The sequence below is a fragment of the Eschrichtius robustus genome, chromosome 1 (genome assembly GCF_028021215.1).
Source record: "Eschrichtius robustus isolate mEscRob2 chromosome 1, mEscRob2.pri, whole genome shotgun sequence".
NCBI classification, from domain to species: domain Eukaryota; kingdom Metazoa; phylum Chordata; class Mammalia; order Artiodactyla; family Eschrichtiidae; genus Eschrichtius; species Eschrichtius robustus.
The window spans coordinates 88,915,280-88,938,395 of record NC_090824.1 but is presented as its reverse complement, the minus strand read 5'-3'; the positions used below and the strand labels follow the sequence as shown (position 1 = coordinate 88,938,395).

The 23,116-nt window shown below is 50.9% G+C and overlaps 1 protein-coding gene across 1 annotated transcript; it reads right to left on the bottom strand.

Annotated features, from left to right (window-relative positions):
• Positions 1–5,913: 5,913 nt before the first annotated feature.
• Positions 5,914–21,820, bottom strand: TYRO3 (TYRO3 protein tyrosine kinase). The gene is made up of 18 exons (XM_068549693.1): positions 21,648–21,820; positions 21,319–21,419; positions 20,374–20,544; positions 18,844–18,930; positions 17,956–18,071; positions 15,062–15,239; positions 14,210–14,355; positions 13,542–13,686; positions 13,017–13,146; positions 12,837–12,937; positions 12,454–12,549; positions 12,032–12,112; positions 11,528–11,620; positions 10,979–11,100; positions 10,465–10,574; positions 10,115–10,274; positions 9,780–9,916; positions 5,914–7,366 (listed from the first exon to the last, which is right to left on the bottom strand). The coding sequence occupies exons 1-18, from the start codon at positions 21,818–21,820 to the stop codon at positions 6,976–6,978; spliced, it is 2,538 nt and encodes an 845-aa protein (XP_068405794.1). The 3' UTR covers positions 5,914–6,975.
• Positions 21,821–23,116: the final 1,296 nt, after the last annotated feature.

The window sequence follows — 23,116 nt, the reverse complement described above, 5'->3', positions numbered from 1 at the left end:
AACTACATTCCTCACTTACAGTAATTCAAATACTGTAGTGGTGGTACTGGAAAATGGGAGAAAAATTCTAGAAATAAACCCAAATACATTTGTGAATGTAGTATATGACCAAGGAAGTAATACATAGAAATACAGAGAAGATTATTCAAGAAATGTTCAGAAAACATAGATTGTTCAATATGTGATTTTGGGACAATGAATAGCCATCTGGAAGAAAATTCATTTGGATCTATATCTCACTTCCTATTCCAAAATATATTTTAGATGACTCGAAACAATGAAAAATAAACTTTAGAAGCACTAGAAGAGGGACTTCCGTGGTGGTGCAGTGCTTAAGAATCCACCTGCCAGTGCAGGGGACACGGGTTCGAGCCCTGGTCTGGGAAGATACCACATGCCGTGGAGCAACTAAGCCTGTGCGCCACAGCTACTGAACCTGCGCTCTAGAGCCTGTGAGCCACAACTACTGAAGCCCGTGTGCTACAACTACTGAATCCCGTGCGCCTAGAGCCTGTGCTCTGCAACAAGAGAAGCCACCGCAATGAGAAGCCCACGCACCGCTATGAAGACCCAACGCAGCCAAAGATAAATAAAATAAATAAATTTTTTAAAAAAAGAAGCACTAGAAGAAAACATACGCTTTTAAAAATAATCTTGGAGTAGGAAAGTCCTTTCTAAGTAGTATAACACAAAAGCCAGAAGCCACACACATACACATGCATACACAGACACATTCAAACGACAACAATAAAAAACACCATATACACTACGTATCACAGACAAAAGAATAATTTTCTTTTTTAAAATTTATTTATTTTATTTATTTATTTTTGGCTGTGTTGGGTCTTCGCTGCTGCGCACGGGCTTTCTCTAGTTGAGGCAAGCGGGGCTACTCTTCGTTGCAGTGCGCGAGCTTGTCATTGCGGTGGCTTCTCATTGCGGAGCACGGGCTCTAGGCGCGTGGGTTTCAGTAGTCGCGGCACGCAGGCTCAGTAGTTGTGGCTCACGGGCTCTAGAGCACAGGCTCAGTAGTTGTGGTGCACAGGCTTAGTTGCTCCGCGGCATGTGGGATCTTCCCGGACCAGGGATCGAACCCGTGTCCCCTGCATTGGCAGGAGGATTCTCAACCACTGCGCCACCAGGAAGCCCCAAAAGAGTAATTTTCTTAATATAAAATGAGCAGGGACTTCCCTGGTGGCACAGTGGTTGAGAATCCTCCTGCCAATGCAGGGGACACGGGTTCGATCCCTGGTCCGGGAAGATCCCACATGCCGCGGAGCAACTAAGCCTGTGTGCCACAACTACTGAGCCTGCATGCCGCAACTACTGAAGCCCGCGTGCCTAGAGCCCGTGCTCTGCAACAAGACAAGCCACTGCAATGAGAAGCCCGCGCACCACAACGAAGAGTAGCGCCCGCTCACCACAACTAGAGAAAGCCCGTGTGCAGCAATGAAGACCCAACACAGCCAAAAATAAATAAATAAAATATAAATAAATTTACAATTTAAAAAAAGAGCAATTATGGGGAATTCCCTGGCAGTCCAGTGGTTAGGACTCCATGCTCTCATTGCGGAGGGCCCGGGTTCAATCCCCGGTCAGGGAACTAAGAACCCACAAGCTGTACGGTGCAGCCAAAAAAGAAAAAAGAGCACTTATGAATTAGTAACAAGAGACCAACAACTTGGTAAAAAAGTACATGACGGGGGGAGGGATAAATTGGGAGATTGGGATTGACATATACACACTACTATATATAAAATAGATAACTAATAAGAAGCTACTGTATAGCACAGGGAACTCAATTCAATACTTTGTAATGACCTATATGGGAATAGAATCTAAAAAAGAGTGGATATGTGTATATGCATAACTGACTCACTTTGCTGTACAGCAGAAACTAACACAACATTGTAAATCAACTATACTCCAGTAAAAAAATTTTAATTAAAAAAAATTATATGACAAACAGTTCACAGTAAAGAAAATCAAAATGGCTCTTAAAGATATGGAAAGATACCTCACTCATAATGAGACATACAAACCAAAGTTACAATGAAATACCTTTCTCACTTACCAGATATGCAAAACTCGCCTATGGAAGGCAATTTGGCAATACTGACCAAAATTTTAAACGCACATTCCTTTGACTCAGCAATTTCTCTTTTAGGAATTTTCCTATAGCTATATTCATAAGTATGAAGCGATATGGCCCCAAAATTCATTGTAGCACTCTTTGTAATAACAAAGTATGGGAAACAGATACATATGTACAGCTAGGGAAAAACCTTCAAATGTAGAGGCTTGTAGGGTATATTAGATTTGAATTACATCTATAAAATTGAAACAATAATTGTACCTACTGCACAGGGTTGTTGTGACGTTTAAATGAATTAAAATACCGAAAGAACTTAGAAAAATATCCGGAATACATACCATTAGCTGTTTACTTACACACATACTGTTAATAAAAAGAACAAGAGGCATAACGGCATGTACAATTACCTACTATTTGTGTAAAAGAAAAATAAGTATATGGGTAAAATATCCCTTGAAAATTTCACAATTAATCAGTAACTCTGCTTACCTCTGGAGAGAGGAACTGAGGGGCCAGCAGCAAGGCAACTTATTTTCACTGTCTACCTTTGTATACCTGTTAAAATTTTTAACCATGTATATTTGACATCTATTTGAAAAGATAAATTAATTTTTTTAAAGTAGAAAAGTATCAATCAGAAACACATAAAGAAAAAGAAATCAAATTTTATAAGACATAGAAATTAAATTATGTTCCAATCTTTTCCATTAGTGTTATTATGCTGAAATTATATATTGCAGTCATTGAATGATTTTTCAAACACTGCTGCACACTTTCAAATTATTGATGCAGCATAGTGCTTGCACCTCAAAGTGTGGTCCTCAGGCCAGCAACATCAGTATCACCTTGGAACTTGTTAGAAACGCAGAATCTCAGGTCCCACCCCACACCTACCGAATCAGAATCTTGATTTTCAACAAGATTCTCAGGTAATTTGACTGTGGCATCTTGTTTGAGGAACAAGGAGCACTGAGCCAGAGGACATAATAAAAAACAAAGAAATACAAAACAAAACAAAAACACTGTTCTACTCGTCTCTTCTCTTTGACCCCCACCTCTCAAAATTGTTGTGGCTCTGAAACCGAGCAGGACCCTGTGGGGTCACTCCTGTGTACAAAAGACTTTTTGTGTCCCCCATTTCTGGTTTGCAGGAAAAAGGCTTCAGCCTCCTAAGCCTTCCCTGAACTCCAAAGGGCAGATTCAAGCAGTTACTAATTAGGGGAATGAGGGAATGCAGAAACAAAGAAAGGCAGTCAAGAAACAATGGGGCAGGTACCTGGCTCCTTCTCAAGGGATATACATAACTGATACAAATCTCCGAGCCCTTCTACAGGAACTAAGGCCTCCACCCGTGTGGAGGATAGTAACTTCAGGCAGAGCACGTGGACCCAGACTGGTTAGAATCAGAACACCACCCTGTTACCTCACCACCAACCAATCAAAGGAAGGTCACACACCCTGCAGCCCTCCCCCAAAAATTCTGTCTATAAAAACTCTTCCCTTTGGAATTCCCTGGCAATCCAGTGGTTAGGACTCCATGCTTCCACTGCAGGGGGCACGGGTTTGATCCTTGGTTGGGGAACTAAGATCCCACAAGCCTTGCGGGCACAGCCAAACAAACAAACAGAAACAAACAACAAACAAACAAAATTCTTCCCCCAAAACTATTGGGGAGTTCGCCCTTTTTGAGCATGAGCTGCCTGTTCTCCTTGGTGGGTCCTTGCAGTAAACCTTTCTCTGCTCCAAACTTCATTTGGGTTTGTTTGGCCTCACTGTGCATTGGGCACATGAACTTGGGTCTCACAACAGCTTGATGATTCTGGAAAACATTGCTGAGTGAAAGAAGGCAAACACAAAATAATCCAACCTATATGATTCTATTTATATTAACTTCAAAACAAACTACACCAATCCATGGTGTTTGAAGTCAGGATAGAGGTTACCTCTGGAGAGGAGAGAGGGGGCAGAGATGGAGCAGGGCCCAAGAGTTGCTTCTGGAGTGCTGGTAATATTCTGTTTCTTGACCTGGTTACTGGGTTATTTGGATCTGTTTGTGAAAATTCTTAAGAACTGTACACTTCTGATTGGTATACTTTTTTGTATGTGTTTTATACTTCCATAAGAAAGTTTTTAAAAATTCTACTATTATCACCTACCTCAAGCCCCTTGACTGTTGGAGGTGCCAAGGTCCAATGTGCTTGGGGAAAAGAGACTGAGCTGAAAAATTACTTAAACCGATTTAATTACTGATAGGTATCTCCGATTTAAATAGATTACTTTGTCACACACACACATATTGGAACTCCTGTGCATTTTTAAAGGTGCCTACTATTGACAAGCATTCACCCAAAAGATGACATGTTCACAATGAAACTTCAAGGTGCTCTCTGGAGTGGTCGGAGTGTTGCACAGGCTCTGCTCTCTTACTTAGTGGGTTTCAAGCCTGGATCAACAATTCATTAGCTACATAACCTTAGACAAGTTACTTACTCTGCATTTCTGTCCTTTCGGAGGATAATTATATTCCCACTTTATAGGAATATTCCCTGTATTAAATGAGGTAATATACTTGAAGCACTAGGCACCATGCCTGGCACATAATAGCAGGAGCCCATTAAGAGCAGACAATTAGGGACTTCCCTGGTGGTCCACTGGTTAAGACTCTGTGTTCCCAATGCAGGGGGCACGGGTTCAATCCCTGGTCAGGGAACTAGATCCCACATGCCGCGACTAAAAGATCCCGCGTGCCTCAACAAAGATCCTGAAGATCCTGCAGATCCTGCACGTGGCAACAAAGATACTGCATGCCACAACTAAGACCCGGTGCAGCCAAATAAATAAATAAATATTAAAAAAAAAGAAAAAAGAAAAAATAGCAGATAATTATTTAAGAGTACAGGACTTCCAAGTCAATAATTCCCAAACACTACCTCACAAATAATGATTACTTGCAGTTAAAGCTAATCACAAGCAGGAAAGATTCTGAAAGCCACTTCCCTGGAAGTTACTTCAGGTCTCATGATCCACGTGGGAACGAGAATCTGGAGTGCCAGCAACAGGTTTCTCAGGATATTTGCTTTCAGAAGAACCCGCCCCATTCCACTGCCCTCAGCCAGCAGGGCAATATCTGTGTCCCTCCCAGTCTTCCCACACTCCTCGACACAGAGAGTGGTGGTTTCTCATGCCTCCTGCGTCTTGTTCCCATAAGCTTGCTCTAAAAGCTTCTAAAGTTTTCAGATGGAAATACTTGAAAGCTAACTTCATACTCTCATTTCAAACCCTCAAGAGGCTCACCATTCTTTTTGCCCACTTATTCCCAGTTTCCTGGCTCCAGGTAACATTGTGAAGGTGAGAGCTGTCTCCACACCCAATAGAGAGTCTGATACAGGGTTAGGAGGCAGCCAAAGTAGTCTCTTTGACTTTGTTCCAAGATAAAGAACTTTTTCAAAACACGTGCATTTTCCAAAGGTCAATGGTGGTAGGATTACAGGTATTTGACATTTTTAAAATGACTTTCTGCATTTTCCTAATCATCTATGACTATGTATTATTTTTACTATAAGATTCTTTGGGACCTTGTGTAATTACAAAAGCACTTTGTGCTCAATGCAGAAAACTTAGAAAACACAAAGGAAAAAAAGTTCCCTTAATCACATCAGGTAAAGATAATAGCTGTGAACATTCTGGCAGATGTCTTTCCAAACTTTTCTCTATGCAGAGATACTTCATTTTTGTGATCTGGGAAAAAAGTAAACATTTAAGAGACAAAGCCTTGGGTCTTTAGTCTTCAATTTATTTCTGTTTTTAAACAGCATCTAACGGCTTGGAAAAGTCCCTAACAGCAAGGGCCTGCCCCATGCACTCCCAGAGGCTCCCCCACCCAGGGCTGGGGTCCAGGCTCCAGTAACTTCCCCTCAGCCACACCAGCCATCAGGCCTACTTTCTCTCCATCTCTGGAGACTTGGGACAGAAGAGGGTCTCCAGTTAGAGGGAAAGATGGGACTAAAGGACACTGCGTGGAAGGATTGGGCTCAGACACAGCTGCCTTTGTTAGTCAGGATATTTTGGGATTTGGTAGCATGCTCAGACAGACTGCGGGAAGGCTCGAAGAGGGGCTCCTGGACTCCTCTCTGGCCTCACTCCTTCCTGGGCAAGCCTTACAGCACCCCTTCCTCTAGCTGGGCTCAGTGCATTGCCTTTAGAAGCTAGGCAAATGGTAGCCTGGGTAATTCAGCATGCCTTGCTGTGACCTGGTCAGCTGCACTTTACTCCTGGCCTAGACAGGGTGGGTAACCAGGAAGGTGACGAAGATTCAGCCCTGAGTGTCCCACTGCCTCTGGCTACAGGGCTTGGGACCTGACTGTACCAATCCCTTACCAATTCTCACCTAAAGGGGAATAATACAAGGGTATCTCTTTGGGAGGAGGGGCAAACCTGGGCATTTAAACCCCAAGCACAGGCACAGATGGGCCCCCAGGCCAGAGACGCCTCAATGCATGCACTAAAGCAGCAGGGGCAGCTCAGCTGGGAGAGTAGGGGCCCACAAGGTTGGATCTACCCTCGCCCAACTCCTCTCCGCACCCATGGTAACCATGGAAACATAACCACCCCCTCTGCCAGCTGCCTGGGTTTAGACAACCAGGCCTGGCCCACCTCCACCCAGCCAAGGCCTGAACTGATGCCAGGTCGGCCACAGAGTGGTTGCAGGAAGAACTGGGATTGGGTGATTTGGTCAGTCCCGCCTTCCAGCACAGCTTGGGAGGACTACCACAGGAGCCTCCACACCTCGCTGCCTGGGCTGGGGTCAGACAGGGCTTAGTCAGCCAGCACAGTGGCCAGCAGAGCCAGCCGCATGGCCCCAGATGCCCTCTGCCTGTGGGCTAACAGCTACTGTGGGGTAGTAGCCCTTGCTGCAGCAGCAGCAGCCTCTGGGACTCACTGACGGGGCTGTCTGGCTGCTGCTCCTCCTGCCCAGGCCGCTCAGCCAGCCCCCCGGGGCTGAGGATGTACCGACAGTCACTGGGGGTGCCCCCCACGGCCCCCGGGCCACTGCCATCCCCAGCCCCGCTGCTGGCCGGGTCCCCGCCAGGCAGCTCCAGGTTGCCTCCCTCGGCAGACTCCTGGGCTCCCTCAAGGTTGATATATAAGGGGTCCTGGCTGGCGGAGAGCACAGACAGGCGGCCCAGGACATTCTCCAGCTCCATTCGCAGACATGTGAAGCTCGGGCGCTGCTTGGGGTCGGCGCTCCAGCACTGGTACATGAGCTCATACCTGGGGCAGAGAGAAGGGTGAGGGGAGGTCGTGAGGAGCCAGAGAAAGGGGAAGGAGGGTCCTTCTCTCAAAAGCAGAGGCCCTTTAATCATATGAAACCAGGATTTAGAAAAATGTGATTGAGGGAGTTCTCTGGTGGCCTAATGGTTAGGATTCAGGGCTTTCGCTGCCGTGGCCCCGCTTCAATCCCTGGTCAGGGAATTGAGATCCCACAATCCGAGCAGCGCAGCCAAAAATAAAAAAAAAATTTTTTTAAAAAAAGAAAGAAAAAGAAAATAAAATGTAATTGAACACTCTAATGTATACGGCTTACTATGTATCTGGCACTCTTCTAAGCATTTTACATTTATTATTAATTCTCGCAATACGGTGAAATAAGTGATCCCTATTTTACCAATGTTCAAACTGAGGCACAGAGAGGTTAAGAACCTTGACTAAGGTCACACAGGTAGAAAGTGATGAAGCTAGGTGGGTTGGGTCCAGAGTCCCTCTTACGCTATTTTGGGAAGGGGTAGTAGGAGTGTTTCTGTCTTGTGGAACACAGCCTGGAGTCAGGGTTATTTTACGGGGGGGATTTGGGAATCCACCCTTTGTCCTAAATCCTCACCCGTTCAGGGGGTCTTAAATCCTCATTGTTCATGAGGATTCTCACCTTCGAGAATCTGAGAAAAGCTTCCAGCCCTTTTCCCCTGGCAGGGACACTTTTTACGTACAATTTCAGGAGCTTTGCAGATTCCCTGAGGTCTTATCCCCGTTCCCAGGGAATGCCTCATGCTGAGGAAAAATAAGTAAATAAATAACAGGAAAGGGTTGAGACCAGATCTAGTCATAGCAAACGCCTGACTTTCTTGCCTGTGCCCACGATAAAAAGCCCCAAACACTCCCCCAACTCCAGCCCTCCTAACAGGGGCCTCCAATGATGGGGGGAATCATGCAAGACACTGAATAGGTCGTGGGAATGGTCCAGGCCATGGGTATGTGGCCAGGCTGGGATACACTGTCAAGGCCGTGCCGGGAGCCAACTGGCGCCTGTCCACCAGGCTGCCTGGTGGGAGGCCAGCGCCTGCCCACCCTCTATTGACAACACTAACTCCAGCCCCAGATGACACTAAGCCAGGGCCTGGTCCCCACTGCCGAGCAGAACCTCTGTGGCTCCAGAGGCCCAGGCAGGCTACAGCCACTGGGAGACCTGACCTTCCTGCCCCTGACATGCCCCGAGCTCTGCTGAGACATAGGGCCTGGTTCATGCACTCAAATTGCCCTCTCTCCCACAGTCCAACCTCAGGGCACTTCAAACCCATTGCCCTAGGGAAAGAGGACCCCACCATTCAGGCTGAGCTTTCCTCTGCCTGTCTCCATTCTTGGACCTCTGGAGGTCCAACCCCAGAGCAGGAAATAGGTTTGTGGACTCCCTCCCTCACTAGGACTTGTACTAGTGAAAAGGTCCTCTGGAGGCCCAGGGAAACTCTGGCTTGCATGGGGTGGGAGAATAATACTAGAATAGACAAATCATAGTCGGGTTCATGGTTAATAGGCACATTCTAAAATCACACAGATCTAGATTCAAGTCCCAACCCATTCACTTAATCGCTGTGTGACCTGGGTCATGTTACTTAACCTCTTTAATCCTAGTTCCTCATCTACAAAATGGGAATAATAATAGTCTTTTCCTCATAGAGTTAGAGGAGGATTACCTGAAAGAATGCCTGTAAAGAACCCAGCTAATGTTAGTGATACTGTCTTCTAGTCACAAGGGGCTCATGACTCTCCCCTATGCAGTGAGTGTATCACCACCCTGCCCCATTCCCAAGGGCTCCAGGCTTCCAGAAAGGAGAGGAGGCAGTACCCTTCTCCCAGGATCTCTCAGTTTGTTATCTTAGGTCTCTCCACTCCCTCAGAGAGGAGGCCAAGACAAGAAAGGAACCCAACCTCCCGCCCCCAGCGCCCCCTCCCTGTCGAGCAAGGAATGTGATGGAGCTGCAGTTTTTTTCCTGCCCCTGTGCAGCACTCCCTGAGGGGGAGGGAGAGCTCAGCCTCAGGGAAGGAGTGGGGGTGGGGAAGAGGTGACGGGGAAACCTGCACGGTTGCTCAACCCTGCACCTTCTGCCCTTGGGTGGGATTCCTGGTTCTCCCTGGAAACTGGAGAAAACAGAGTGAAAGGAAAAGGCTGGAGCAAGAAACACGGGATGGTAAAGGGGGAGAGAAAGAAAATAGGAGCAGTAGATGAAGAGGGAGTTTGGGGTAGAGGTCAGACTTCCCTCTAATGACGAGGACATTTCCACAAAAAAAAGAAAAAAAAGAAAAGTTCAGTTGCGGATAGGAGCTCCCAATGGGCCAGCAGCTGTTGTGGCAGCCATGAGCTGAAACCCCAAATACCTGTTTCCTCCCAGAATCCCCTTCCTGGGGCACTCACACGTCCTCCATACACTCCGGAGGCTGTTTCAGGCGGTTCCCGCCGATGAGGTAGTTGTAAATCTCAGCGTTCTCAATGCCAGCATACGGCGTCTGCCCACGGGTCATGATCTCCCACATGGTCACCCCGAAGGCCCACTGGGACAGAATCGAGGTTGGAGGCGAGATGTCAGTAGGCTTCCTGAGCCAGGCAGAGTCCCGAGGCAAGCATATCTTTGGGGTTCCGGGGCCTCATAATGGGGCAGCCAAAGCCCAGAGAGCAGCGCTAAAGGTCCACCCACGCACTAGTCCACACTACTGTGTTACCGTCAAATCTCACTGTGCCACCCTGCTCACCACGTCACTCTGCACAGTATACAAGTTGTCAGCCAGGCTCTCCAGGGCCAGCCACTTGACGGGCAGTTTGGAGGCACAGCCCTGACGATAGTAGTCCCCACTATAGATCTTCCGGGAGAGTCCAAAGTCAGCCACGCACACCGTCATGTCTTCTGCCAGCCTGTGAGGGGTGTCGGAGGATGGGGTCAGCCTTCCGCCAGGCTGGCAGGCTTACTAAATCCAGGGCATCTTTGTTCTCAAGCCGTCCCCTCACGTAGCAGATACTGTCCCAGGTGGGAGCTGACCGTTAGCTAGCTCTTCCTGGCACTGCTTCCTGCCTCCCAACCCCGAGCCCTCCAGAATTCACATACATGCAGTTCCGAGCAGCCAGGTCTCGGTGGATAAAGTTCCGGGAGCTCAGGTACTCCATGCCACAGGCAATGTCCACCATGAACCGAACCAGGGTCTGTAGGGGCAGGTTCTGGTGGGCAGACAGGGCGAGCTCAGGCTAGACCCAGCCAGGGCAGGATGAATGGGATTCCCTGGCCAGAAAGCCTAAAGACTGTCCTCAGAATCACTGAAAGGAAGGGGATGAAGGGGCTTCCCAGTGCAAGGAAGCTTTGGCAAATCTGAGGGAGAGCACCCAAAAGTCAAGACTCCCCCAATCTGGGACTCCACGGGACTCTTCGCTCAGGAAGGGGCCTTGCCCAGCCTAAATTCCCAGCAGGGATTTGTGAAGGAGAAGGAAGCCTGTTAGCAAAAAAAGTCAAACTTGGAGCCCACCTTCTCCCAACCAACTCAATTGGCCCTATCCACCAAGCCAACCTCTCTCCCAGGGTCTTTGTCCCTTTCCAACTCCTGGCTGCTCCCACCCCAGGCACTCACAAAGGGGTTCTCCCCAATCCGGGAGGCGAGCAGGAAGGCGTGCAGGTCCCCGTGCTTCATGAAAGGCAGGATGACCATGGGGATGGGGAGACGGCCTTTGGCCCTGCTCCGGAGGCTCACCCCTGGGGACAAGGGAGAGTCAGTGGGGCACATAAAGGTCAAGGGACAGTTCGGGCATCTGTATGAGACCCCACCTGCTGGGTTCTACCTCTAGCCCTGCTTCTGCTACCTCTTTCCTCATTAAGTTCCACGCTGGCCTGGTGACTACCCAGGAGGGACTCTGGCTGCCCGCCCAGTCTCTGGAGCATCTTTTCTGTCTCCTCTTCCTCCTCCTCTGTTTATATGAGCAGCCTTCATGGAACAGGGTCTGCACACTGAACTCCTTACCTAGAGCCTGATCAGATCTCAGCCAGGCCGCTCCTTGCTCTTTTGGTGTCTGCTTACTCACCAGGCGAAGTCCGAACTTCTCTCCCACAGACTGCCCTCGCACCTTGGGGGAGCGTAGTTTTAGCCCTATTTTACATTTACCTCCCCCAAGAAGGAGCTCACCAACAAGCTTGGCCACATGTGGGTGGTCAAACTCCTTCATGCAAGCCGCTTCCCTGAGGAACTCTTCAATGTCGCTTGAGGCAATTATGTCAGCTGGGAGGAAAGGAGGGAGGGAATGAGGAAAATGTGCCCCCAGTGGGCCCAGGAAACAGTCCGGCCATGAGCAGGAGAAACTCCCACGGGCTGGTGCTATCCAACAATTTCTCCACTCGCTCATGCCTTCCCTTTGGTTTGGAGAGTCAAACGGCTCAACCAACCACAGCTTTAATCACCCCGAGTGAAACCAGAGGACAGTCACTGCTGACAGCAGGGGACAAAGGCTGGGGCACCAATGAGTGTGGGTTTATGCCTGTGAATTATTGACATGGTACAGACAGCATCCCACTTAGTGCTAACTTGTCTTGCAAAGTCTAGGGGCCTAGCAGAGCCTGCTTCAGGATCAGCCACCCCTTTCACCCTCCCAAGTGACGCCCTCACTCCACTATAGTACTATTCTCCACTCACCTTTCAGCATCTTTACAGCCACTTTCACAAAGGAGCCATCCTCCTGCTTCAACTGGGCCTCCCTCACTGAACCAAACTCTCCTAGGAACCGATCCAAATGATGGTAAGTCCCCTTGGCCTCCTGTCCCCAACCCAGAGCCCTCCCAGGGGACCCCTCATAGGGACACAGAATCATTAGACTCTGGGGCCATTGAAAGAGGCTCCCTCGTTCATAGCAAAGCAAAGTACGCTGGGCTGGGTGTGATAACACCTCAGCCCTCCTCGTCCCCAGCCTCCATTCCCCCAAACATCCCAAACCCAGGAGTCTACAAGCATATGCTGTTCATAGCAGCTGACCTAAATCCACACCCTCAGAGTGACGGGAGCAACCAAACACATCGGGACATGGCAACTCATGCCAATCCCTGCACAGCCTCACACACCTTTGCCCAACATCCGGCCCAGGGTGAACTGCTGCTCTGGGATGAGCACATCCTCCAGTTTGTCCTTCAGCTCATCACTGATGCCCAAGCTGTCCACTGTGGGGAGGCGGGTGGTGAGAAAGGGGAGGGACCTCTCTGGTTCCAGATCCAAAACCCAGCCTGCCTCCTGCACCCCAGACTCCACCCTCAAAGCAGAGATGAGCTTAGGTGAGCTCTCCCACAGCTGGGCCGGCGATTTCCATGAGGATAGGTCTGTGTCTTTTCCACGGTGTGCTTAGGACTCATCAAGGTTCAGACCTATTGGTCAAATTAGTAAGAGGAATGCAGATAGGGGTCCACGATGGCCCATTTTTTCCTCCTATGGCTCCCCACCACTCACTCACGTGTGGCCTCGATGCGCTCGGGCCTTTCCCGATTGAAGGATCGTGCTGCCCGGAAATGAACTGCCGGCTCCCCCCGGGCCATGACAGTGTCAAAGCCTTGCCTAAAGGGAAACCCAGGACTTGGAGTCAGCTCCAAGGTCTTCAGTTACCACCTGCCTCTCCCTCTGTGTCCCCCCTTACCCAAACCGTGTCTCCTTCCGTCTCTTTCGAAGCAGGATGAGGGCCAGGGCAGCAGCCGTCACCAGGGCTGTCAGCACACCCAGGACCACAGGCACCCAGGATGTGCGGCTGTGGGAAGCACGCTGCTGGCCTGTGGGAGACAGGGGCAGTAAGCAGCACGAGCTAGCCTGACTCCAAGGAGGACCTTTAGAATTTTCCAGTGATGGCCATCTGGCCTGGTCAAGAGGCTCCTCTCACTCAGTAAGGGTCCAGATTGGAAAGCGGCTCCAAAGGAAGACCCAAGAGTTCCTACTCTGTCAGTGACAGGCCCTGACTCTTGGGACCTACAGCACGACCAGGGATTTCTATGCTAGTTGTAGGGCAGGGGGAGGAGAATGAGATACAACCCTGGCCTCAAGTGCTTGACTCTGAGTCTTTGGGCCTATTAAGAGGGGAGGCACTGCCAGCCTCCTCCCATCAGTGTAGGTTGCCCTTGAAAGCCTCCATCCCCTGACCCTTTCCCCTTACAGGTCTGGCAGGTCTTACCTGCATGGTCATGAGAAGAGACCACCAGCGGCTGACTCCAGGGCCCACAGCCAACTGCACTGGAGACACACACACGCACAATCAGGTCCTTCTGCGGATCCCAGCCCGTCAGGTTGGCCCTGGTCCCCTCCACTGTCAGCTCACCCTGCAGCCAGGAAAAACCCCCATCGCACACTGAGCCTGAGTAAAAGGCCTACAGCTGGGGCCTGAAGTCAGAAAAAGGTCTCGCTAGGAACATGGGAGGCTAGGGACACTGCGGGTTCAGGGGCTGCAGGAACACAACCTGCTGGGCGTCATCACATTCCTGCTACAGGCTGCAGAGGCCTCTCCTGAACACAAACAAGGCTCAGTCTGAGAATGCAGACGTGGGGGATGGGCGGGAACTGGGGGGTGGGGGAGGATAAGAAGGCTTTATCTGTGTCCTCCCCCAGTTTGTGCAGGAATGTTCTTCCTGCTTTCCTTTCAAAGTGGACACTGGAGGCAATCTCAACAGGAGACATAATCCAATGAAGAGTGCAGCCTGCAGGGGAGGATGGGAGGGGTAGACTCCCTGGGATGGAAACAGGCCCACCAAGGCCCCCAGGCTCACCAAGGACAGCCATTCTGAAGCTCAGAAGGCCTCAGAGCCCTGAGGGCCGACTCTAGTAGTAAGCAGAAGCTTTCCTTACCTGGGTTCCGTTGTCTTGAACCCAGGACAGTTTATAGGGTCCCAGAGGGCCTTCTAAAGGACCTTCAGGGATCACTTCTTCCCACTCCAGGATGAGGCCTGAGTCTGTGTGGATGGCATGGAGGTTCTGGGGAGCACTGGCTGGGGCTGTTCCCAAAAAAAGAAGGTTGCTAAGAGCCCTGCCCTACCCACCACCACTATCCCATGCAGGCCTTTGGAACCAACTCCAAAGAACCAAATAGCTCAGAGAACAACACGTGGGGGAAGAGTCTGCTTCCCAGTTCTGACTGCTCTCACCCATCGTCCTGGGCAGTACGGGTGGGCAATGGCAGGACCCGTACCATCCCAGTTAGGCAGGGTATTGCTCTTCATCACCTTGGTTACTGCCTCAGCAACATCCTTCACTCTCCTCTCACAACCCTGCCAGCCTCCTTGCAATTGCTAGGAACTCCAAGCAAGTTTGTGCCATAGGGTCATTGTACTTTGTGCCTTCTTCCTGCAGTGATTTCCCCCAAATATGGCTCTTTCCTTATCACTCAGACCTCAGATCTCTGTATGGGGGTATTCCTGGAGCACCCTGGGGCACTCTTCACCACCATATTATCTGATCTTTCCCACTTTGCTTGTCTGCCCCACCCACTAGAACTAGAGCTGAATGGGACGGGGACTGGATTTATCTCCAGGTAGCAGCAGGCCCTCAGTAAAGTGTTTGCTGACTGATGCATGATCCTCCCTCTCAGGTAGCCCTCTCTCAGTCAATGCCATTCAGAACTGGAGCCAACACTACCCCTACTACCCCAGCCCCCGGCCCCATTCATCCATGCCCAGGTACTCTGCTCTGTAAGTCCCTTACCTAGACCCTTTGTCCGAAAGGGCACCCAGTCAGCATATGGAGAAGGCCCCAAGGCATTGGCACAGCGAACCCTGAGGCTATAGTTGGTGGCAGGTGCCAGGTCCCGGAGCAGGCAGGTAAAAGGTGGCACAGGGACCACAACAGCCAGGACCTCCCAGCCTCCTGGGGCCTGAGTCACCTACAGAAAAACAGAAAATTAATTATGTGGGACTTCTCTGGTGGCGCAGTGGTTAAGAATCTGCCTGCCAATGCAGGGGACACGGGTTCGATCCCTGGTCCGGGAAGATCCCACATGCCGCAGAGCAACTAAGCCCGTGAGCCACAACTACTGAGCCTGCATGCCCTAGAGCCCATGATCCACAACAAGAGAAGCCACCACAATGAGAAGCCTGCGCACCGCAGTGAACAGTAGCCCCTGCTCACCACAACTGGAGAAAGCCCACGTACAGCAACGAAGACCCAACACAGCCAAAAATAAATAAATAAAATTTATTTTTAAAAAAGAAAATTAGGGCTTCCCTGGTGGCACAGTGGTTAAGAATCCGCCTGCCAATGCAGGGGACACGGGTTCAAGCCCTGCTCCGGGAAGATCCCACATGCCACGGAGCAGCTAAGCCCATGAGCCACAACTACTGAGCCTGTGCTCTAGAGCCCGCGTGCCACACTACTGAGCCCGCGTGCCACAACTACTGAAGCCCACGCACCTAGAGTCCGTGCTCTGCAACAAGACAAGCCACCGCAATGAGAAGCCCGCGCACCACAACAAAGAGTAGCCCCCGCTCGCCACAACTAGAGAAAACCCCCGCGCAGCAACGAAGACCCAGTGCAGCCAAAAATAAATAAATAATTTTTTAAAAAAATAAAGGAAATTAATGATGTAAGGCAGGGAGGTTTCTTAGGCATGTGAGATGAGATGCAAGATGGGACAGGTAGGGGGATGGTTGGGGGACTTGAGTTAATGCCTCTTCAAGTCTATCAGCAGAATAGCCAAGACATGGAAACAACCTAAATGTCCACTGACAGATGAATGGATAAAAAAGATGTGGTACATATATACACAATGGAATATTACTCAGCCATAAAAAAGAATGAAATAATGCCATTTGCAGCAACATGGATGGACCTAGAGATTATCATACTAAACGAAGTAAGTCAGGAAGAGAAAGACAAATACCATATGATATCATTTATATGTGGAATCTAAAATATGACATAAATGAACATACCTACGAAACATAAACAGATTCACAGACAGAGAACAGACTTGTGGTTGCCAAGGGGGAGGGCAGAGGAGGAGGGAAGGATTGGGAGTCTGGGATTAGCAGATGCAAACTTGTATTATATAGGATGGATAAACAACAAAATCCTACTGTATAGCACAGAGAACTATATTCAGCATCCTGTGATAGATCATAATAGAAAATATGAAAAAATATATATAACTGAGTCACTTTGCTATACAGCAGAAATTAACACAACATTGTAAATCAACTATACTTCAATTAAAAAAGTCTATCAGCAGACACTTGCAACCCACCCCTTCCCACCCGCCACCACACCAGGTTCCACGCCTCCATGTCTTTGCAAACGCTGTTCCCTTTGCTGAGAATAACCTTCCTAGGAAAGTCCAACTCATCCTTTAAGATTCAACGCAAATACCACTCTCTCTGTGAAAGCCTTTCTCAAATACTCGAGAAAACCCATGCCCCTTTGTGTTTGATGCATGATTATGTTAGAGTGGATACCACTCTTTGTAACTGTTTACACGCCAATGCAAACTCTCAGAGCAAAGTAACTGGGAGCCTAAGGGCACCATGAACCAGGCCTGCTCCTTACATTCTGGGGACCCAGGGCAAGAGTACACATGGAGATCCAGTGTACCATATGATTAAATATTTAAACGTTAAAAATCAGCGAACAGACTATTAAGTAAAATATTTTCTATCTTAATGTATTGACAAACAAAGCTACAAAACAACCTGGAAGATCGGGTTTGCATTTATAATTCTCCAAATCCTTGGAGTCCCAAGCCAGAATGTGGTGGCACAAGAAGAGCCAGCCTCCAGCCAAAGGTCTGCAACATGAGGGACGTCACGTGCACGGCTGTGGACAGTGCTGCCTGCAAACCCACTGCCCTTTGAGCTTAGAGGTGCACATACCTTAGCATGATCCATCCTTGGGAGGATGGACCAGGGAGAGGCCCATATAGGCCCCAGAAGCAGACTCAGGTTAAGGGGAGAGGGGTGTGTCCTGGTGAGCTGGATGGGCGTGTTCCCTTGGCCCTATGGATTCCCTGCCCAGGGGCAAGGGGTGCAACCAAAGGAGGGCCAGAGTGGGGTCCTCTAAAGGGTGGAGCCGAGAGCAGGGGCCTTTGTTGCCCAAGAGAACTGCCTAGAACCATGTCAAAGGTGCTCATTAAATACCTTTTGAGTGAACAGACAAAAATGAACAAGCCTGAATTGCCTCATTTTTAGTATCATCTTACCCAGCTTTCCCACTCTCTGGGGCCTAGGACCTCTTCTGGTCCCCCTGTTCTCTTTGGCATGGGTCAGAGGTTGGGGCACAAGAATGCAGGTATCAGATCAGTCAAAGGTTTGGTTTTTCACCCACATAAGAAAAACTCTTCCAGGTATCCCCAATCTGCTCTAGTCATCTGTTTTCCAGCCTGAAGAATGCACGGGTTGAGCCGATCTGCCGTCACTTGATTGCTAGAGCACCCTATGATAAGGGGCAGTGGCCAGGGCTGTTTCTGGTAAGGGAATGTCACCTGAATAGAGCTGGAGACCAAGCCCCATGGGCAAGACTAGGTAAATGTGATACCACTGTCAACAAAGTGCCACCGAGGCAGCCAGAAGGAGCACAGCCAGGAGAGCCTGTCCGCCCTCTCAGCCTACCTGGACCGTACAGGATTGGAGCAGGGCTTGGCCATCGGCACCTGGCGTCCAGGCCACACTAGCATTGCTGCTGGAGAGCTTCGTCACTGTGATGTTGAAGGGGGCTGCAGGCAGTGCTGTGGATGGGGACTTAGAGTCAGTGCCCAGGAAGGACAGAAAAAGAGGGAGAAAGCATGGGAGTCGAGCCTTGAGTTCCTCCCTAGGGTTTCCCCGCCAAAAAACTTAAGATGGCTACTCAGCACTCCCAGGACCACAGTAATACACAAGTCAAGCAACTGGCAGCAAACAGCTGCTCATACCCGAGAGAGTGCCTAGGCTGTGGAGAGAGGTTACTGCTCCCTGAATCGGGGGCCCTGTCTGACCAAGGAATAGGGTAAGATAATGTGTGTGTGTGTGTGCGGGGGAGCACGGCACCTCGGCCTTGGGAGATACCAGTGAGAGGCAGCTGACCCTGCAGCCACAGCCCATTCCTGCACACACCGGCTCTCTCCCCCTTTCCACCCTGCCCGCTGTGCACAGCAGCCCTTTGGGTCTTCTCTATCATCCTGCTAGGCTGTTTTCCCCACCCCCATTCCCTCGACAGGGGCTGGCAGAAGCAAGATTGGGCCTGAGCCTTGACCATCTCCTGCTGGCTCCCTCCCTCCTTCCCTCCCAAGGACTCTGCTTCCTGATGGGAAATCTACTGTGACGTCAGGTTTCTATTCTCATCTCAGCCATGGCAGGGTCTCAGGTGCTCCCACTAGGAATGGAGCCATGCCAATTAACCCCTCATCCCTCAGATCCCAGCAGGACCCAGGCGAGCTGGAACACCAAACGATTCTAACTTCACCCACAGCCTGCTGAGAACGCCCCTGCCTTACCGCCCCTCACCTCCCAGGGTCCTCCTACCTTGAAGACGAACAGTGGCTGGGCGAGAAGAGGCCAGGCCTTTTACGTTGTGGGCTTCACAGGAGAACACGGTGCTCTGGGTCACCCCTGGGGCCAGAAAACCTCAGTCAGCACCACCCCCCAGCATGAAGTCCCACTCAGTCTGGGATTGGGGATAGTCAGGCTCTGGGTCTGAATATCCTACAATATCCAGCCAAAGGAAAGGTTCCACAGTGTGGGCCTGGATATAAATCCCAGGGCTGGGGCTCTGTTTTCTCATCTCCCAAATGGGAGAATTGTGAGAACCAACTGATGCAACATATGTAAAGTGCACGGCACACAGTAAAGCACCTGAGAAATGTTATACTGCCCCTCCCACCACAATCCCATCTCCCGCGGACAGTACAAAGCTGCCTCCCTTTTCTGGTCACTCCTTTATTGCACATTCCAGGGCCCTTCTCTATTTGCTCTGTGCCATATCATTGTTCTATTTGCAGAGTGGCTGCCTTTCAATAGTTCTCTGCTCCTTATGCATGTGTCTTGTCTCCCCAGTTATACTAATTCCTGGGGGGCTGGACCGATGGCTTCTATTTCCTTTGTACTCCCTTGATCTCCCGTGGTGCCTAGCACAGTGTGCTGTGTGGAGTGGGAGTTCAGTGAGTGCTTATCCTCAAGCTGGCTGCCTGAGGGTCCCAACCACGCACATCTGGAGAGAACTGAATCCAACCTCCCTTCTCATCTGCTCCAACCCAGCGCCTCCTGAACAGGATCAGATCCTGCAGTCCACCTCCTTTGAAGATGCGTATTCCTAAGGGACTTGGCAGATCAGTGTCCGTCCCTCCCACCTTACAGTACATGAGACTAAGCTCAGACTCCCATCTTTTTCGGCCAGTTCAAGCCTTGACCAGAAACATTAACTTTGTTTCACAGATTAGCAAGTCTCACAAGTGTGTAAGGTATGTGCCTGAGGATCCTGGGGTCCAGGTGGATGGGCAGGCGTGGCTGCTTCTGGTCTAACTGTGTGGCGGTATGGACAGATACAGTTGTTTGGGAAACGTTTGGAGATTTCTGGAAAAGGCCATTAGAAGAGGAGGCCCCTGTATCTTTGTGCTGGCTTCCCCCTCCCCATTTTCCTTCCCCCTGCCATCCCCCACTCTGCAGCCTGAAACTCTTTACTTCTAGGCAAGTCTGCCAGACACTCCTCTTAACTCTGCATGGGCTGGTTCCTGGCTTCTTCCCTTGGGAGGGTTGGGGGGGATAGGTGCCCCTGGTCCCACACATTCATCTCCCAGGGCCAGCTGTGCACGGCCTACACTGCTGTGAACGAAGGAAAGAGGCTCCAGCATCTCCTTAGGCACACATAGCAGGATCACCACTAATCAGCCCACCCGGCCAGCCTAGCACACCTGACTAATGAGCTTAGTAATGGTGGGTGCAGCTCACGTACCCAGGCACTCTGGACACTCACGACCGCGGGCTCGGTGATTTAAGCAGATTTGAACTCTGCCAGCCTCACCACCCCTGCTCAAAGCCCCTCCTGAGGCTGCTCACCTGTTACATTTAAAATGGAAGGAGAGGGAGCAGGTCCCCCAACCTTCGTGCCTCCTCTCCACCAGACAATGGTAACAGGTTCTGGGGGACCCACGGCCTCACAAAACAGTTGGAAAGGGGCATTGGGTGGCACTGCCAGATCTTTTGGCTCCACAGTGAAAAATGGCACACCTAGGGGGAAAAAGGCGGGTGGGGAGTGAGCCTTGCCACCTCTCAGCTTCCGACTGCCCAAGCCACAAGCCTGCTACCATCTGAAGCCCTCTCTGCGGAAGGTCCCACGGGCCCTTATGATTGGGTCAACTGCAGAACAGGCATCTAGCTTGAGGGGGGAAGCTTCTCTGCTTTGGCCCCCTTAGGGATATCCTTTATGCTGTACCCTTGGGCCTGACAGATTCTGCCTTTTCAGACCTTCTCTAACAGCCCTTCTCACAGCAAGGGAAGAGGCAGAGGGTGGGGAGCTGGGGGAGGGGCAGTAAGGGAGGGGGAGTGGGCGGGAGCTTTAGCAGAGTTCTGCTGGCAGGCCCCAGATCCCATTCAGAGCCCTTTGTTACTTTCTTAGTCACTTTGTTTTCCGGGGTTGAACAGCTTTGAGCTCCTGCAGCTGCGGATCCTTCCTCCCCTCCCCCACCCCTCCCCCTCCTGGCCTGGCCACTTGGCAGAACAGGGTCCAGCCCCAGATGGGTGCTTGAGTCTTGTTTGTCAGACAACTGAAACTTGACTGCACCCCATAGATTATGGGTCTTAGTTGCCCCTTTGGCTCTCAAATACCCAGACTCCAGTGGGTATGGTCTTCCATGGCTGTGCCGGGCCTGGAGTCTGGCGCAATCAGGTCCCAGAGGGCAGTGGGGCAGCCCAGCTTCCACTGAGATTTCTTGGGCATAGGGTGGTCACTAGCAGACAGCATCTGCTCCAGGCCAACACGCCCACGTGGCTCTGCCTCCTCACCTTCTACCGTGAGCCACACTGGCTGGGAGGTCTCGGTTTCGCCCCCATCCTCCACCTGGCACCAGTACCGGCCCGCATCAGAGCGCTCCACTGACTTCAGGCTGTGGAAACAGGACACCAGGTCTCCCAGGGTCAAGGGGGGCAGCTCTGCTGGGCAGATTCAATGGGTTCAGCCTGTCCCCACTTCTGGAAGTCTCCACAGGTTGCCGAATAAAAAAACCACAGACCTCTGGGCATCAGCATTGCCCCCAGCTCCCAAACACGTTGTGTGGAAAGAGCACAACGTGTCACCAGGCTGGCATCCCACACCTTCCCCCATAGTCCTGCACCTGAGGAAGCCAATCCAGTGCTGCTCACTGACTGGGATGTACACCTGATCCACGCTCTGGACCACAGCCCCGTCCTTCACCCACTGTATCTCAGGCTCCTCCATCCCCTCCACGCTGCAGTTGAGCTTCACCGGCTGCCCCTGAGACACCGTCAGCTTCACTGGGGCTCCCATGAGCTTCAGGCCTGAGAGGTGGGAAGGAGGATGTGTCATTCCGCTTGAGAGGGACCCTGTCTCTAGAAATATCCCCCATCCTATTCCAGAACCTAACTTCTGTGTCAGGGGGCTCATTCTCAGCCAATGGCCAAGGAAGCAGAGGCAGGACAGTGTGGGAGGGAAGGTAGCCTGGACCCGGGCTGGGGGAAGGAGCATGACAAGCTCTCCAGGCACCATTTCTGCCACTGCCAAGTTCCTCCCAGCTATAAGGAAGTGACTTCTTCCCTGTACCTCCCTGCTGGGCAATGTTAAGTCAGGCCCAACCACCAAAAGGAAAGCAAGCCAGGCTGCAACAGTGGGGCGCTTTCATACACCTGGGGCAGGTACTGCCCTGGGAATCACTGCTGCACCCAGTCAGTGCAACAGCCACCCAAGGTGTCAGCCCAGGCCCTGCACTGCTGCTGGCATCCCCCTGCACCCTACCCCGGCAAATGTAAGGAGGGTGAGGAAGGGAAGGAAGGGGTGCTCCCCTGAAGTGGAGAACATATGGCTGCAAAACCACGTCAGAAAACACATGGCAGCCTTCCTGGCAGCCGGCCGCTCTATTAATACCTGAATGGGTGCAGGGGCAGGCGCTAGGAAGGTAGGAGGTAGAAGGGAGGGGAGGGGCCCTGAACAGGGAGCCCGAAACCCCTGAGCTACTCTCACACCAACAGGGGCACTACCCTCTGAACACATACACACACACACACACACACACCCTCAGAGAGCGGCAGGTGAACTATCAACATAGCTGAAATCCAATTCTGCTTCTTCCTGCCCTTTGCTGTGTGACGCTAGGCAAATCCTGAGCGCTCTGATCCATACACCCTTCTGCTTGGACATACTTGTCACTCTTTCCCTTCCCTTTCCTTCCCTGAGATGCTGATATGGCAGGGAGTGCTGTCTGAAAAGAAGGTGCCTGCTGGGTGGCTGCTGCTCTGCCCTGTGTCTCTTCCTACTCCCTTCACCCTCTCAGGACCAGTCACAGGGCAAGGAGGGGTAGCCTTACACCGCACACATGCCCAGCAGTCCCAGGGGTGTGTAGTGTGAACTTGGGGATCCCGGTGCTGCAAGAAGCACTCCTGCCATTGGCAAATGCCTCATGGCTATGTGGGAACACAAGGCTGAGCAAAGATCAGCAACCCTGCCCCAGACCATCCTCTCCAACACGCCCAGTTTCAGGAAGCTCAGAGAAGGCACCGGGACTAGAGTACGCCCAGGTGTTTTCTGTGACTGGGCACTCTCGAAGCCCCTGTACCTACATAATGTAGG